Below are 17098 nucleotides of genomic sequence, written 5' to 3' on the forward strand. Positions count from 1 at the left end.
AAATAAACTTTTATTGGGACCTAGCGAGGTCCATTCACTTACCCATTGTCTGCAGCAGCTACGGTGGCAGAGTCGAGGAACTGAGACAGAGAGTGTATGGCCCACAAGGCCAGAAATATTTACTCTTTGGTCCTTTGCAGAAGAATCTGCACCAGTGGTTCTCAACCCTGGCTGCACTGGAGGAATCTCCCGAAGGGCTTTCGAAAACTCTTCTGTCTGGGCCCCACTGCCACCCCTGGAGATTTGGGTTTAATTGGCCTTGGCTGGGGCCAGACACTTTTTTTTTTAAAGCTCCCCAGGGGATTCCCAGAGTTGCGATCCACTGATTGTGATCCTTTCTTCCAGCAGCAGGAGTATGACTTTGTTACCCTGGCTCCTGGGAGCTCCCAGAAGCCTACAGCCAAAGTCTCTTCGGGTGCCTGGGAAAGAGTCAGCCTTATCTCCGGTGAGAAAGCGCTGACCCGCCCTGCATTCCTGGCCCGGGCTGGCTCGGGCGGTGGGGAAGCTTGACCTTATCAGTCCTCTGTCCGGCCGAATTCTTTCTGAGGCTCCAGGCCCATCCCACAAAGACTATCTTCCCTTGTTTCCCTGGTGAAGATTTCTCATCTCCTGCCTAGCTGAGGATAAAGGCCACAGTCCATCCATTCAGCCCTTCGTTTTCCTGCACACAGGCATGTTGGAGCAGGCAGGAAAAAAATGGCTCACGTAGCATCTTCCCAGGTATTAGTTGGCAGGACTCAATCTCGAAGGTTGTCGCAGAGCACACATTTTTACCACATCTCCTCATCTGCCCTAGAGAGGGACTTCTTGGTTTGGATTTGGTGGGCTCTTGTGTTACTTCTGTAGGTTACCTCTCAGTGGGCTAGTTAGATTTTTTTGTTCCTTTGCTTCTGGTGCCTTTAAAAAAGAGGTCATGCCCTCTTTAGTTGGCCTCGGTTGTTTACAGGCATGCCTTGGTCGGCTCTGGTAATTAGTACCTGTCAGCACGGAACTGTCCAGGCTTGCTGTCCTCTGTGCCGGAGTCCTCCTGGGCTCCCTCGAGCAGCTCCGTGCGGTGCCGACGCCTGGAAGGCGCACACCTGGTCCCAAGGAGCCGTCTGCCTGCCCAGAGGATGCCTTTGGAGAAGGACTACCCTCTTTTAAAGCATGTCATCCGCCTGGGGCGATCTTGGGTTCTCACGGTCCAGAGGAGGCCTGTGTGTAAGAGGAGACGGAGACAGGGACAGACATGGACACATTTCCCCCTTTTACTAACCCATAAAATCGAAATCCAAAGTAATTACTGGGGTCTGCAGCATTTTGAGTGCTAAATAACACAGATTGAGTTCTCCTGTTGTGCACCGGGGAGCCAGAGGGCCATTTCTTCTTAAGTTGGAAAAGCTAATCTGACCCACAGGAGCCCAAGTTCTAGACAGAAGTCCCTCTTTGACTGATGGCACAGTGTAGGTCAAGTCACTACACACTGAGCCTTCATTTATAAAGTGGGGAAACATAATCGTCATCTCTCATAAAGATTTTATGAGGATAGATGAAATAAATGTGACAGTTACCCTATAATAGCAAGGTATAGTAATTTACATTGGTGAGGTCCAGTTAAGCTATGACCTTCTTATTATATCATCCAAAGCCAATGCTGTATGCCTGAGCGGCCTCCTTAAGCTGTTTAATAGCTCTGCCCACTCAAACTCTTCAAGTGAGAAGAAAGCTTCAGAGGTGAAAGTCTCGTATTTATCCTAAACCTTGAGATTGGAGACGTGTCTTAACGGAGGAAGATGTTTCTTTTTCTAAGTGTTGTGGTGTACGTGCCATTAAAAATGGGGTCCAGAGTCTTGAGCTTTTCCTTGGACTCCACAAACGGGTTCCATTAGACTTACTGGCAGACATCAGGAACTGAGAATTTGTCTTTATAAATTGAATTATATCATTAGAAGTTCTGCCAGTGTTTATCACTCTCCTTAGCATTTGAAGATAAAATGTACTCACCGTCTTAGGTACTTGAGTTGCCTTTTCCCTCATCCCGGTCCTGGAATTTTATAGCTTTAGAGACCGTGGCAAAGGTGACATGAATGGTATCAATAAGTAAAACCTTTGACCATTTAGGATGTTTTCAGCTATAAGTAGCAGAGAAGACTAACTCCCCTCGGCCTGGACAGTAAGGCTGTCGTTGTCACTAGCAGCGTCCTCCAGGGGGTGGTGGGCCTCCCCGTTGGTGGACCGGGCAGCTCAGTGATGTTGTGGTTTATCGGGGTCCCCCTCCGGGACTGGTCCAGGCTGAGTGTCCTGGGGGAGAGGCGGATGCCCAAGTGCCTCAGGGCTCTGTTAGTTACGCAGAAGAACTGGGGGCAGGGTGCCATGTATCTGTCCATCTGTACCCACTACACCTCCAGCGTGCACTTCAAGGCTCTTTGCTCATTTTCCCTATGAAACTGCACAGACAGAAAGTTTTGGCAACGATTTCAGATCATTGTTACTGATGTTTAACGTTGCAGTTAACTTCCCTGGACTTTGGTGGTGGGGTTACTTTCTACCCGGAATGGGAAAGATCCCAGGTGGTAACTGTTGGCATTGTCTTCCTCAGCTGCAAGGTGACAAGTGGCCCCACGTGGAAGGAGTCAGCAAGCCCTAGGCTTATTTGCATGTTGTCTGGGCCCCAGTGGAAGCCCCTTAAGCTCAGGCTTGGGAAACTTAAGTCCCAGGAGTTTAATGTGGAGATTTTATAAGTTATTTCAACTTCTGCCTCTTAAGGGCATTGTTTGAGGTGTTGCTTTCATTACTGGTCTTAAATGAGACCAAAGAGTCAGGCAAGATGGAGGTTCTAGGATTTGGAAATAAACATTCTTCGTCTTAGAAAGAATTCTATTTAAAAAACATTTTACTCTGTGTTTTTGAGAGATTAGAATTCTAAATATAAGAACATTTGAGATAAATTTGGCAAACAGCTCCTCCAGATATTTATTTGCAGTAGATTCTAGTAATTTGAAATTCTGACTGGGGCTTAGAATAGTAGATTTTCCATAGAACTGTATTTTTTTAAAAACAGGAGCTATCTGAACAGCTCACATTAAGTTGGGATGTGGTTCTATTTGAGGATATTAAATGCTCTTGCTGTTTAAACCACTTGATGGCTTTCTAATATAAATTTATTTATTTATTTTTGGCTGCGTTGGGTCTTCATTGCTGCACGCGGGCTTTCTCTAGTTGCAGCGAGCAGGGGCTACTCTTCGTTACGGTGCGCGGGCTTCTCATTGCGGTGGCTTCTCTTGCTGCGGAGCACGGGCTCTAGGCGCGCGGGCTTCAGTAGTTGTGGCACGTGGGCTCAGTAGTTGTGGCTCGCGGGCTCTAGAGCGCAGGCTCAGTAGTTGTGGTGAAAGGGCTTAGTTGCTCTGAAGCACGTGGGATCTTCTCGGACCAGGGCTCGAACCCGTGTCCCCTGCCTTGGCAGGCGGATTCTTAACCACTGTGCCACCAGGGAAGCCCCACTTGATGGCTTTGAGCCAGCTTCTCCAATATGAAATCAGGAGATGATTGTAAACTAGTTTCTAGGTGTTGACATGTAAGTTACCTGTATGACAGCCTTTGGTACCCAGATCAAAGGAGTAAAAGAATGGATGCTGGCCCTGCTGATGGGTCTTCTGAGCAGGTGAAACTAATGAAAATGACCCGGAGGCAGATTACACCAGTGTGGGGTGACTCTCAGATGAAGAAAGAGGAGCCTCCACAACTCAGGAAGGGACGGGAACCAAGTCACTGCGGCTCCAAGGCCTAAGAGAAAGGAGACAGAAGCATCAAGAAAAAGGGATGCAGAGAGGTGGATGGGGTGATAGAAATTAGACATGGCGGAAATGGGAAGGAAATCCAAAAAAATGGGGATATATGTATATGTATAGCTGATTCATTTTGCTGTACAGTAGAAACTAACACAACATTGTAAATCAACTATACTCCAATAAAAATTAATTTAAAAAAATAAAGAAAAAGAAAGAAAAGAAAGGGAGAAAGAAACAGCCGCGAGCTGCCCCAGTCGCTGAGACAGTGGAGAGGGCTTGGCTGACAGTGCTTAGCACACAGCTGGATGGCTGAGCGCACCTCATTCACCCCCAGGTATTAGCCGTCTGTAATCACGATGCTGCGTCTGTCAAAAGGCTTTAAATCATGTGTGCTGCACCGCTGAAGAAAGCATTTATCTATGAGATGTGATTTAGCTAAACATCCCTCAAAAACAAGCTGCTGGGCTTCCCTGGTGGCACAGTGATTAGGAGTCTGCCTGCCAATGCAGGGGACACGGGTTTGAGCCCTGGTCCGGGAAGATCCCACATGCTGCGGAGCAGCTAAGCCCATGTACCACAACTACTGAAGCCCGCGTGCCTAGAGCCCGTGCTCCACAGCAAGAGAAGCCACCGCAATGAGAAGCCCGCGCACCGCAACGAAGAGTAGCCCCCTCTTGCCGCAACTAGAGAAAGCCCGCGTGCAGCAACGAAGACCCAACGCAGCCAAAAATAAATAAATAAAATAAATAAATTTTAAAAAACCAAAAAACAAAAAAACCAAGCTGCTTAGAATAACAGCGTGGGTGCTTTGCTTCAGCTTTCGGGGAACCAACAACGTGGAAGAATTGCTTTTCCTCAAGCCTGCCAGATACTGATACGTGACTAGAAAGTTGTCTTTTTCATTTTACAAATCTGTGGGGTTTTTTTCTTTCTTGTGTCAAAAATCGTTCATGTGGAGACTATAGATATGAAGAGAGTGAATATAAAATCTTTTGCAATGAAACCATTGAGAATAGCAGTCAACTTTTGGGTTCTTTTCTTCCAGTGACTTCCATGGGTGCGTGCATTTTAAAAGGAAGTAAAAATGGGTTCATACTGTATGTACTGTTTACATAGTTAGAATAGTTTTCTATACCATAACCGTACCCCTCCCCCCGTGTGTATATGGTTTTTAACCCTAGTAGTCTTGCAGTTGAAGTAAACAGAGTTTTGATTTACCTATAGCCATATATTTTATTATGTGGAAACACGTAGAAGGGCCTCATGCAAAAATCAAACATCAAGATTCAAGGTTGTAAAATGTTAATTCTTCAGGAGCCAGCGCCAACTTGGAAGTCTGAGACTGAGAATTAACTACTTAATATGGTGAATCAGAAGTTCGTATCTATGTGTATTTATTTACTTTAAAGGATCCATTATAAAATAAAATATTTTCCTTCTGTTTAGCCTTCTTTGGATATTCAACAAATACAAAGTACGACCCATACCAAATTAAAGCAGAAATAGCAAGTCGTCGGGATAGGGTGAGTAAAACGAATATTTTCACAACTAGAAGCCCCGTATGTGTTTTTATGTAACATCACTTATCATGGTTCATTTTATGGTGGCCAGTGTGTATAACACCCATATTTTAGTAAGATTTTCCATTTCATGAATTATTACCACATTTGGTTTTACTTTCCACTTTTTTTTTTCCGATAGGAAGGGAAAAGTTTCATTTTAAAGCCTCAGCCCATCTAACAAAAAATCACCTGTATCCCTCAGTGTGTTTCATGGGGCTAGATTCACCCCCCGTTTGGATAGATTTGGTGACATCGGGGCCCGACCTCAGAGGGCTGCTTCCCTGTATTAGTGGGCTGCCAGCCCTGTCCCTCAGCAGCTTTAGCATCTGCTGTTCTTCCCTGGTGGCTGTATTCCCAGAGAAATCTTGCCTACGATGGCGTTTGACCAGAAGGTGCCGGTGCTCCTTGCCAGTGGTGCCGGGTTCTTTGTGTGCCACCATGTTCCATCCCTTCAGCCCCTTGTCTTGGGTGTCTGGGAGGGGGGACGGGAGACATCTTAGAGGCCAAGCCTCCCGTCCTGGTGTCTCAGTCCCTAAACCAGGGTGTCTCTTTTAGTGCCGTGGTTCTCACATTCTAGTACACCAACGAAAAACACGTGGGGCATCAGTTCAAAGTGTGAGCTCCAGACACCCCCCGCCTCGCCCCCACCGAGTTTTAACAAGGCCTGGAGTGGGTCCTAGCACCTGTTTAAATAAGCACTGCAGACGACTGACTTCCAGGTAGTGGGAAGCCATGCTTTGAGCAACAGGGTTTCCTAGGTGGGATCTGTGGGTAGTAAGCAGAAGAGAGGATGAAAAAAGTATGACAAAGTTTGCTCATTGCAATGTGTAAATCAATACCTTGAAAAAGAAAATCATTGCTGGTTCCAGGGCTCCACGTGTTAGAAAGCTGTTCGTGACCCGGACCTTGTGGGTCTAAGCGAGCCGGCCCCTCTGCCAGGGCTGTTTGATATGCCAGGGCTGTTTGATATGCCAGGGATGGAAGGCCATGGAGAGAATGGGTGACCCCGTGAATTGCAAGGTAGTCAGAAACTTAGATGACAATGCTAACAACTGTAGAAATCATTTTTCACAGCTTCTTTATGTGGAAAAAAAAATGTAATTTGTCTTTAGCTTTCCAGATTAAAGCGAGAGCTGACCCAGATGAAGCAAGAACTGCAGTACAAAGAAAAGGGGGTGGAGACCCTGCAAGAGTGAGTGGCCTGCAGTGACAGAGGGAGAGTTTCCCTGCGATTTCCTGTTTGGTGCCGGGACATGTGTCCTAAAGCTTCTTGGGTGTTCACTTTTATGCTTTTATTTATGCTTATTATTTGCCAATCCTAAGGATCAGATCTCTCTTTTCCCTGAAGATACTTTGTTCTTGTTTCCTTGGGAAATAAGACCTTTATTTTATATTTACGCACATTCTTGACAGCTGTGCTGTCTGAAACACACATGGCTATTTACATTTGAATTCCTGTTTTGTTAGTTTTAGTCTCTTAAATTTTTTAATTCTAAAATTTAAATTAATTGAAGTTAAATAAAATTAAAATTTTAGTCCCCAGTCTCAGTAGCCACATCTGAAATGCTCAGTAGTCACATGTGACTAGTGCAGGTTTTCTCCACCTCAGTGCTCGTGACATTTTGGACCAGATAACTGTTTGTGGTGGAGCTGTCCTGTGCACCAGAGGTTGTTTAGCAGCACCCCTGGCCTTGACCCCCTAGATGCCGGTAGCACCCTCTCACCCAGTTGTGACAGCCAAAAATGTCTGCAGATATTGCCAAGTGTTTCCTGGAGGGCACGTTTGTCCCAGGGTGAGGACCACTGGGCTAGTGGCCACTGCATTGGGCAGCACAGATAACATTTCCATCCTCACAGTGCGTTCCGTTAGGCAGCCTGCTCTACGGGTCTTCCTCCTATCAAATTGACATCTTTACAGTTAGAACTTGATCCCTACTAGGAGTTTGGGGATGAAGTTCTTATCATTTGTGAGTGATATGAAGTGAGCAAATTCAATGAACAGAAGTTATTTTATAAATGGTGACATTGGTGGTCTGAAAGAATTAATTTTCCTAAGGAAGGGCATTGTATGCTTGTTGGTCCAAAGTATCTTCCCTTTTGATTCAGAGCCTGGTTTCACTTGCTGAACTTGGGCTTGTGCTTCATACCTTCTGTGTTGACTCTTCTCATGTGTCAGTGGGGACTGTCGTAGCTCGGTTGCTCTGACAAAATACTGTAGACTGAGTGACTTAAAGAGCAGACATTTACTTCTCACAAAATGGTGACATTGGTGGTCTGAAAGAATTAATTTTCCTAAGGAAGGGCATTGTATGCTTGTTGGTCCAAAGTATCTTCCCTTTTGATTCAGAGCCTGGTTTCACTTGCTGAACTTGGGCTTGTGCTTCATACCTTCTGTGTTGACGCTTCTCATGTGTCAGTGGGGACTGTCGTAGCTCGGTTGCTCTGACAAAATACTGTAGACTGAGTGACTTAAAGAGCAGACATTTACTTCTCACAGTTCTGGAGGCTGGAAGTCCAAGGTCACGGCGCTGGCAAATTCATTATCAGATGACTGCCTTTTTGCTGTGTCTTGACATGGTGCTGTTTTTGGGTGCGGGGCTCTGGTCTCTGGTGTCTCTTCTGTTTCTTTAAGGACACTAATCCCTTCATGAGGCCCCACCCTCATGACCTCCTCTAAATCTAATCACCCCCAAAGGCCCCATTTCCAAATACCATCCTATTGGGGGTTAGGGCTCACCATATGAAGTTTGGGGGACATGAACATTCAGTCCATAGCAGTGATCATTGGGCTAAATTGTCCGAGGGCAGCACCAGTGCCTGCTACATAGTCAGCCTTCAGCAAATGGCAGGAATCCGAGTGGCTACGATTTCTTGGTAAATGTGGGCAGCGTGCCACTCTCTCGCATCCTGTGTGCAGACACAATGACAGTGTGTCAAATGTGATTGCAGTATTACTCTTTATAGGGAGGTAACACAGAGTGTGTTTGACAGAGGTAATGATCCCACCTCATATAAAGGGTAATTAACGGGCACGTCAAACCCTGTTGTTTAACACGAGGTTGAGATTCACTTTGTTAATCACCCAGGATTAGTTTGGTTGACGATTCGTTTGTCCTCTTTTTATTAAGGACATATTATAGACACCAAGGGAGACACAATAGAAAGGTGAGCTGGGTCTTGCCTGGAGGAGCTTGGCTTTTCTGGCCCTGAGACACTGCCATGCCCCCTGCAGGTCCCCCATGCGGCAGGGTTTGGTAAGCTGTCCATGTGCTTAGCATGAGCTGCAGGCTTTTAACCTTACAGTCAGCTTTTTGCCTTCTCTACCACTACCTGTAGCAGCATGTGTGTGTGCGCATGCGCACGCATTCTCTGGTGATTTGGATCTACAATGGGAGTTCCTTTAATTATCCCTAGTCAGTACAGCTTTTTTTTTTCTTTTTTTTTTCTTTTTTTTTTTGCATGACAGAGAGTCTTTACTTTTAAATGATTTTCAGTACACCAAGTAGTAACATGTAACAAGTTCTTGAATTCCATCATCTAGTAATCTTTTAAATTTATTTTTTATTGAAGTATAATTGATTTACAATGTTGTGTTAATGACTGCTGTGCAGCAAAGTGACTCAGTTATACACATATATACATTCTTTTTCATATTCTTTTCCATTATGGTTTATCACAGGATATTGAATATAGTTCCCTGTGCTATATAGTAGGGCTATCATCTAGTAATTTTGATTAAGAGAAACTAAAAGCAGCCCAAACAATGATACTAGTATCCATTATTCTAACTCTTAGCCGGAAAGGACTGTTTTAAGGCTGGCTGCTGCGTTACATAGGTTACAAATAACTATTTACTACTTTTTCATAGATAAAGCCCCTGACCTTCAAGAAAGATTTAGGGGAAAAAAATTCATCTCTTTCTTTCTTAAGAAATTTTTTTTTTAACTACATCTAAGAAAGAAAAAGTCAGTATTGATATATATGCTGCTTGAGCGAAAAGGCATAGGAAAGAAGACAATGTATACCCATTACATTTCCAAGAAATATGAGGTAACAAGATAAAATCTTGGGACTTCCCTGGTGGCGCACTGGTTAAGAATCCACCTGCCTGGCACAGTGGTTGAGAATCCGCCTGCCAATGCAGGGGACACGGGTTCGAGCCCTGGTCTGGGAAGATCCCACATACCGCGGACCAACTAGGCCCGTGAGCCACAACTACTGAGCCTGCGCGTCTGGAGCCTGTGCTCCGCAACAAGAGAGGCCTCGATGGTGAGGGGCCCGCGCACCGCGATGAAGAGTGGCCCCCGCTTGCCACAACTAGAGAAAGCCCTCGTACAGAAACGAAGACCCAACACAGCTATAAATAAATAAGTAAAATTAAAAAAAAAAAAAAAAAAGAATCCACCTGCCAATGCAGGGGACACGGGTTCGAACCCTGGTCCGAGAAGATCCCACACGCCGTGGAGCAACTAAGCCCATGTGCCACAACTACTGAGCCTGTGCTCTAGAGCCCACGAGCCACAACTACTGAAGCCTGTGCGCCTAGAGCCCGTGCTCCGCAACAAGAGAAGCCACCGCAATGAGAAGCCCGCGCACGGCGATGAAGAGTAGCCCCCGCTCACCACAGCTAGAGAAAGCCCGCGCACAACAATGAAGACCCAACACAGCCAAAAATAAATACATAAATAAATAAATTTTAAAAAAAAGATAAAAATCTTTGGATAAGCTCTAAGTTTGTACAAAGAAGCTAGATTTGCTGTTCTGCAAAAAGTGAAGGGACCTACTATATAACATACAGAAATAATTTAATGACTTTTCGCAAGACTCTAACTCAAGCCTTGCTAAAGCTTCATATTCCATGAAGGGATTGAAAATGCCAATCCGTGCAACAACAGGCGGGTTTTTTTCTTCCTTTATCCGTTTTTGTGGTAGTTTTTGTGGATTTCTGGCTGGATGTCGCAGACAAAGGCCAAGAGGTTATCCAGGACTTCATCCCTGTTCTGCCGGAAGTAGGTCTGGAGGATGGTCATCTTCTCCTGGGGGTCCTCCCCTTCAGTGCTGCAACTGCCATGGGATCCCAGAGCCGCGGCCTCCTTGGCCTTGAACTCCTTCTCCCTCTGCAGGCGGTACCGTTCAGTTTCAGCCGGGCTGCTGCTCTGGCCTGCTTCAGCCTCCAGTTCTTTTGCTTGTGGTCCTCGCCCACCTCCTTGGCGGCCCGCTTCTCGGCCTGGAGCAGCTGCTGGATGCCCTGCAACCGACTGGCCGTGGTGGCGGCGATTCCAAGGCGGCAGAGAGTGGCCTAAATCGGCTCGACCGTCCCCTCGGGTCAGTTGACCCAGCCGCCCAAGCAGTACAGCTTTTTAAAAAAGTTTTGCTTAAACAAATCAAGCTGCATTTTCAGTATCGGCTACTGGTTTTGTTGCTCATTTTGTCCATCTGCTGTGGTGCTTCCTGGCGCAGCAATACCTGTTCTGTGATTTTACGCCATACAGCCCTGCCCGCCTCCAGATGCTGCCATGCCTGCTGGGTGCTTCTCTGTGCACTGTGGCCGTGCCCTCCTGTGTCACTTCTGCTAAAGGGCTGGATCAGAAATAAGCAGAAGCAAATCATTTAATTTGGCAGGCCTTCACAAGTTGCTTGGACTGTCCAGTTGAATTGCAGGTTGATTTCCTTCCTTCATTTGGCCACACCGTAGCTTTCTCTCTTCACCAGGGTGAATCAAGACTTCCCAGCGTCTCTAGATAATACTGACTTTTCATGCTGGGCCTCATGCAGTTAATTTAAGTCCCACTCGCTGAAGCTCTGGTGCAGATGATCGGGTTTCAGGGCGGTTCAGGAACACTGAGGTCACGCGGGATCCCCGAGCCTCAGAGGGGATCCCCGGCCGGCACGTTTCCCCACTGGCTCTGGCTTCTGTAGCAGGATTGCTGGGCCTGGTGCCTTTTCCTCTGCTTGGCCTCCATCACTCTGGCCACCTCCATTTCTTTATGTGAAGACAATGGTTATATTGCAATGTCAGCTTAAGACTGAACACTCTCAGAAATCAGAGATGTCAGGGCTCAGGTGACAGAGAAAACCCCTTCTTCCCCTTAGCATTGCTAGGAAGTAAATTCATCTCTTGTAGTCAAGGTCATTTTAAGACTAGGAAAAGGCGGCCTCAGTTTCTCCAGGTTTATTGGACGGGAAGCAGAAGCCGGTCTGGGAAGAGTTATAGCTTTACACCTGCAGCCGGAGCGGAGTATGAGTTGAGCACTTGCAGAGAGAAGGGCCAGTGCTGTTTGATCTTCTTTCTGCTTTCCATAGCAAGAATCCTTAGTGATGGTAAACAAGCCCCTTGCCAAGGGGACGGTCCTCACTCCGTGCTGGATACCCACCCTCCCCAGTGGAGGCTGAGGGGTGGCCTGAGGGAAAGTTCTGGACCTGGCCTTGGTCCTGGGCGACCCAGCCCAGCTTTCCAGATGGAGCTGCCTCGAGAGGCAGCTTCTAGTTGGTTGCTGTGTTGTCACTGCAAATGGTCGGTCACTCTGTGCTGTGACACGAGCTCACGGGAAGGAGAGGAAACAAGGGTGCTTGTGCCGTGCTTAAAACGCTTTGCCGGTGAAAAGTAGACTGATACCTTCCTCTGAGTTACACAGGCCATGTGTGAGATGAAAACAGCCTCTTTATTTATCTGGCATTACAGATTGGCTCTTGTGTTTGGATCAAATCATGCAGACAGGTATTATTTATTGAGAAATTTGGAAAACCTCTAGTAAGCATCGATAATGTGATTACCCCACCCCTACTGTAAAATCCTAACTCTGAGCACAGATAATACGTGAGCTGTTACATGTAAATGGGCTTCTCAGATATTATTGCCAACATCGATTTAAGGCAGGGACCCTAGATTTTCCTCCAGAAAATTTTCTGCTGTTCTTGCTTCCCAGAATATCCCATGTATTTTTTTCCAGAGCACCTCACCGAGAGTTTGGCTACTTATAACATTTTAAACTCGACTTGTTTATCTTGGTGAACTTTCCTGGCTAGCAAGGAAATCCATCATTACGCTTGGGTCCAAGTGAGGAAAAAAGAACCTTTTGTATTTATTTTTAAGTCTATGTATGTTGTTAATTTTTGTAGATGGGAGCTGGCCGTGAACACATTCTCTGGGTTAATGATAGAATGCGTGTGTGTGTGTATAATGTATATAAACTTTTAATGATGGAAAATGTCAAATATACACAAAAGTAGAGAGAATGGTATAAGGGAACCTTTCTGTACCCCTCACCCTGCTTCAACAACTAACCACACAATGGCCAGTCTTGTTTTGTCTGTCACACGGCCTCATCGCCCAAGCTCTTACCGCATTATTGAAGCAAATCCCAGAGTCATATTTCATCCATAAATGTCTCTCCTAAAGTAACGGACTCCTTTTGGAAACATAGCTATGATACCTGTGCCGCTTAGTAGTAATCTCTTAATACTGTCCTTTGTCCAGCAAGTGTTCCCATCTCCCTGCTTTGTTTGGGTCCGGGTTCCGACAAGGTCCCCACCGTACGTTTGATTAGTGTGTCTCTTAATCTCTACCCTCCTCTCCTTTTTTCTTTTTTCCTTCCTTTCTTCCTGCTGACATCTTATTTGTTGAAGAAGCTACTTTGCTTGTCCCAGAGAATTGCCCTGATACTGGATTTTGCTGCGTGAACGTGCGCGGCGTCATTTAACACGTCCCCTGCTATTTATGTAAACGGGTGTCATTAATCCGAGAGGCTTGATCTGACTCAAGTTCAGTTTCATTTTCTTTTCCCTTTGGTCAGGAGGTGCACACTCTCTGGTTGTGTCTTTTTTTGTGTGGTGTGAAGATCATCAGTGGGGTCTGGCATTGTCAGCCTGACAACATCCATTTATAATGTTTCCCGTCAGCTTTTCACCTAATGCTGTGCACGTGTAGACACAAGAGGTTTCAGGATAAGTTCTCGAAGGTGGGTTTGCTGGGTCACAGGGTAAAGGCATTGGTCGTGTTCTTAGATATTGCCGAGTTCTCCTCGGGAGGGTGGCACCATTTTGCATTCCCACCACTAGTAGATGTGTGTTCCTGTTCCAACCGCGTGGCCAGCAGAATGCGTTGTCACTCACGCTTTTGCATTTCTACCAGTCTTATGGGTGAGAGATAGTGTGTCTCAGTGTCGTTGTAATTTGCATTTCTCTTGAAGCCCTTTATAAACGTCCTCAGAAAACAGGAGCAACGTTTACAAGTCATGAAAGTCTTCAGAAAAATCAAACTTTTCCAGTGAGAGAGCTACTGGGTATCGCGGCCCCAAGGTTTCTGAAGCTTGTTTTGAAAAATTATCTTCATGTAACTCATGGCTAGCACCCAGGGCGAGGGGGGAGGAGCTAGAATGAGAATGTCCGCAGCTTCCCAAATGGGTGATGCCCAAGGACGTGCTGGATGCGCCAGTGGGTGGGGGAGAGCTCCCTCTTTAGTGACGCTAGACCTCCTGGGCGTCTGGAATGTTCCTCCTGTTCGACTGTGAGGTGTCCTGCAACCGGGAAGCTCGTTGAACATCACTTCACCCTGAGTTGCCCACGCTTATGTGCCCCTGGGGCTTCTTCCCGCCGTGCCAGCTGTAACGTCCCCGAGTGCTGACGTGGTGGCTCCTCGTCCTCACAGCAGCCGTGGGGGATCTTGTAAAGTGTCTCCGCTGCGTGGCCCCTGGTGGCTCTCTCACTTAGAGTATGATCCAGACTGCAGATGAGTCGGCCCCCGTCCTCACCTCGTTCCCCCAGTCTCCCCCTCACTCACCTGCGTCACCCCGCGCTGGAACTCGCAGCTCCTTGTGCCTGAACTCTCTCCCCAAGTCTCTCGTGCCTGTCCCCTCCCTTCCATAGTTCTCTGGACGAATGACATCTCGCCAAGGTCCCTGCTCACCACTGTATCTAAAAAGCAGCCCTCTCCCCACCCTCTATCCCCGCACCTGGCTTCGTTTTCCTTGAACCACCAGTTGCTGCCTGACCCGGTGGTTTCTTTGTTGTCGTCTTGTGTCCTCGCCTAGTGTCACGCTGTGCGAGGATGCGGACTTGGCCTGGTTCCCTACTCGGTCCTCGGGGTGCAGCCAGCTCCGGGTGCAGGGCAGGGCTTGGCGGGGTGAGGGGACCAGCCCGGGGGCCGTGCGGCACTGCTCCTGGGACACCGGGACCCCCTGGGCCAGGGCTGCGAGCATCGGGGAGGTCACTGCATCGGCCCAGGCGCCTTCTTATTAACTGCCCTCTAGCGTTTCCTTCTCTGCTTCTTACTGTGTTACATTGTGTTTTAAGAAATCCTATTTCTATCACTGCTGCTCAGATCACAGAAAGGGGTGCTCGTTAAACGTGCCAGTACCCGCTTTCCGTGAGGTGTGTTCTTAGCCCCTGGCTCAGCCTCTTTGCTTTGAGCCTTTTAATTGCTTGAGGACATTCTCCCGCTTTGGGATGCTGTGATGAAGTTAAGCCCGTGCGTCTCCTGCAGTAAGAGAGAGTGACTGCACGCTGCGGAGCGTCCGATACCCCACGAGGCAGCATCAGATCTCGGAATTAGCATTTTCTGTCCGAGGGGATTTAGTGGTTTCAGAAGAGAACGGGATTGTTCACAGTTAGCGCAGGCTTAGACCAGCAGTATCCCATTACCGTGGCACAGAAGCTACAGCCCGTGCTAAAAGGCCAGCGCTCCTCACATAACAGTAAAACATACAGAAATGGGGGCGGAAACAAAAAGAGCGTTGTTCCCGTCATGGGACGGGTCTGGCGTTCCACGCAGGACCGGCTGCTGATAGAAAGCTGCCGGAAGCTTTGTGAGGTTCGTCCGAGGCCCCCTGCCAGGGCTGGTGATGTAAAAGGTAGAGTTGTAACAACACTTCTCATTCTTGGGGGTTGTAATGTGTGGTATTAACATGGAATATCTTTCGAGGCCTGGCAGCCCTTTTCTTCAAGATGTGGGTTTAAGAATCCATTTGGTTTTACTTTTGTCAGACCAGTTCTCTTGACATCTTTTTTTTTTTAAATTAATTTATTTTATTTATATTTATTTTTGGCTGTGTTGGGTCTTCGTTGCTGCGTGTGGTCTTTCTCTAGTTGCGGCGAGCGGGGGCTACTCTTGGTTGCGGTGCGTGGGCTTCTCATTGCAGTGGCTTCTCTTGTTGCGGAGCATGGCCTCTAGGCATGCGGGCTCAGTAGTCGTGGCTCACGGGCTCTAGAGCACAGGCTCAGTAGTTCTGGCGCACGGGCTCTAGAGCACAGGCTCAGTTGTTGTGGCGCACGGGCTTAGTTGCTCCACGGCATGTGGGATCTTCCCGGACCAGGGCTTGAACCCGTGTCCCCTGCATTGCCAGGTGGATACTTAATCACTGTGCCACCAGGGAAGCCCTTCTCTTGACATCTTAAGTTGAACAACAATTATGGACACTTGAGGGCAGTGGGAGGGGGAGGTTGATGAGAATCATCTTGAAGATGCCTTCTTAGCGGTGTGCGGTCAGCATTTGAAGCTGTGCCTTCTTTTCTCTCTAACCGTTTCTTTCAAAGGCAGCCAGTAAAGAGCACCAGTTTACTTTGGGACAACATCTGACTGGCTCTGTGGGTGGCCCTCAGATCTGACACAGTGTGAGTTTGGAGGCCTTGACCCTGAATGTACTGCTAGCCCGGCAACAGAAGCAGATGAGTGTGGTGTGAGGGGCCTCAGTGTGAAGCTCACTGTGCCTCTTACTGGCTGTGTGACCTTGAGCAAGTCACTCAACCTTCCTGAAGCTGCTGCAGAATGTTGAGGGGTGAAAAGTAAAGGCTGTGTGGTCTGTGTCCTGGGGTTTTTTTTACACTGGGTCTTAGTCCATTCAGGCTGCTATAACAAAGTGCCATAGACCAACTGGCTTATAAACAACAGAAATTCATTTCTCATAGTTCTGGAGACTGGAAGTCCAAGATCAGGGTGCCAGCATGGTCAGGTTCTGTGTCTGGTAAGAGCCAGCTTCCCAGTTCACGAATGGCCATCTTCTCGCCGTGTCTTCACATGGCGGAAGGGGCAGGGGAGCTCCCTGGGGCCTCTTTCATAAGGGCACTGATCCCATTCATGAGGGCTTCTCCCTCATGACCTGATCACCTCCCAAGGGCCCCGCCTCCTGATCCCGTCACCCTGGGCATTAGGATTCCAGCACGTGGGTGCTGGGGGGACAGAAGCATGCACATCACGTCGCACTGCGTAATAACTTGTGTTCTTACTAATGCCACCTTTTGTTGAGCCCTTGTCAACTTTCCGTCATCTTACTTGAGATGTATAAGCACTGTTTTGAGCTCTTAATTAAAATTAAAAAAAGGAAAAGCTCTTTGGCAGTCACAGATGTTATGATTTTCTTCATGTAATGGAATATATTGATATTTTAGGAAGTACCAAATCATTGAGTATATCCTCTGAATTTGACCAAAGTTTTAGAGGGAATTTGGAAAAAGGGAGAAAACTCCCAAATAAGTGAATTTCGCAGATGCAGTGGAAGAGGGTTCCTGTCCTTTGAAGTTTTTGTTACATGATGAAGCATATGGACCCTATCTTGGCCACTCTGAGCAAGAGTGCACCCAGGGGGTAGCAAGGGCCATCGCTGCACCTGGTGATCCAATTCGGACTTGACAACTGGGAGATGTAGGTTTGAATCTTGGCTCTGCCAGATCTTAGCTTGTCCTCTTGGGACATTATAAAGTCTGAGAAGATTATGCTCATCTCATAAAACTGTTGAGGGGATTAAATGAGATGACAGACATGAAGCATGCAACAAG

The 17098-nt window shown here is 47.2% G+C and overlaps 1 protein-coding gene and 1 pseudogene across 3 annotated transcripts in view; one reads left to right on the forward strand and one right to left on the reverse strand.

Annotated features, from left to right (window-relative positions):
* LOC309652126 (protein WWC3-like) overlaps positions 1-17098 on the forward strand; it is a 71631-nt gene that overhangs the window by 10773 nt on the left and 43760 nt on the right. Inside the window, exons 4-5 of one of the 2 annotated variants that reach the window (XM_082445643.1) lie at positions 5214-5290; positions 6442-6521. The exons of the other annotated variant lie outside the window; for it this stretch is intronic. Coding sequence (XP_082301769.1) covers positions 5214-5290; positions 6442-6521 — 157 coding nt within the window. The remainder of the gene's footprint in view (positions 1-5213; positions 5291-6441; positions 6522-17098) is intronic. 2 annotated transcript variants of the gene reach the window in all.
* Positions 10237-14526, reverse strand: LOC309652701 (V-type proton ATPase subunit G 1 pseudogene; annotated as a pseudogene). Its single transcript has 2 exons — positions 14281-14526; positions 10237-10628 (listed from the first exon to the last, which is right to left on the reverse strand). The product of its transcript is annotated as a V-type proton ATPase subunit G 1 pseudogene (transcript).

The sequence above is a fragment of the Balaenoptera physalus genome (genome assembly GCF_965194825.1).
Source record: "Balaenoptera physalus genome assembly, chromosome: X".
Lineage (NCBI taxonomy): Eukaryota > Metazoa > Chordata > Mammalia > Artiodactyla > Balaenopteridae > Balaenoptera > Balaenoptera physalus.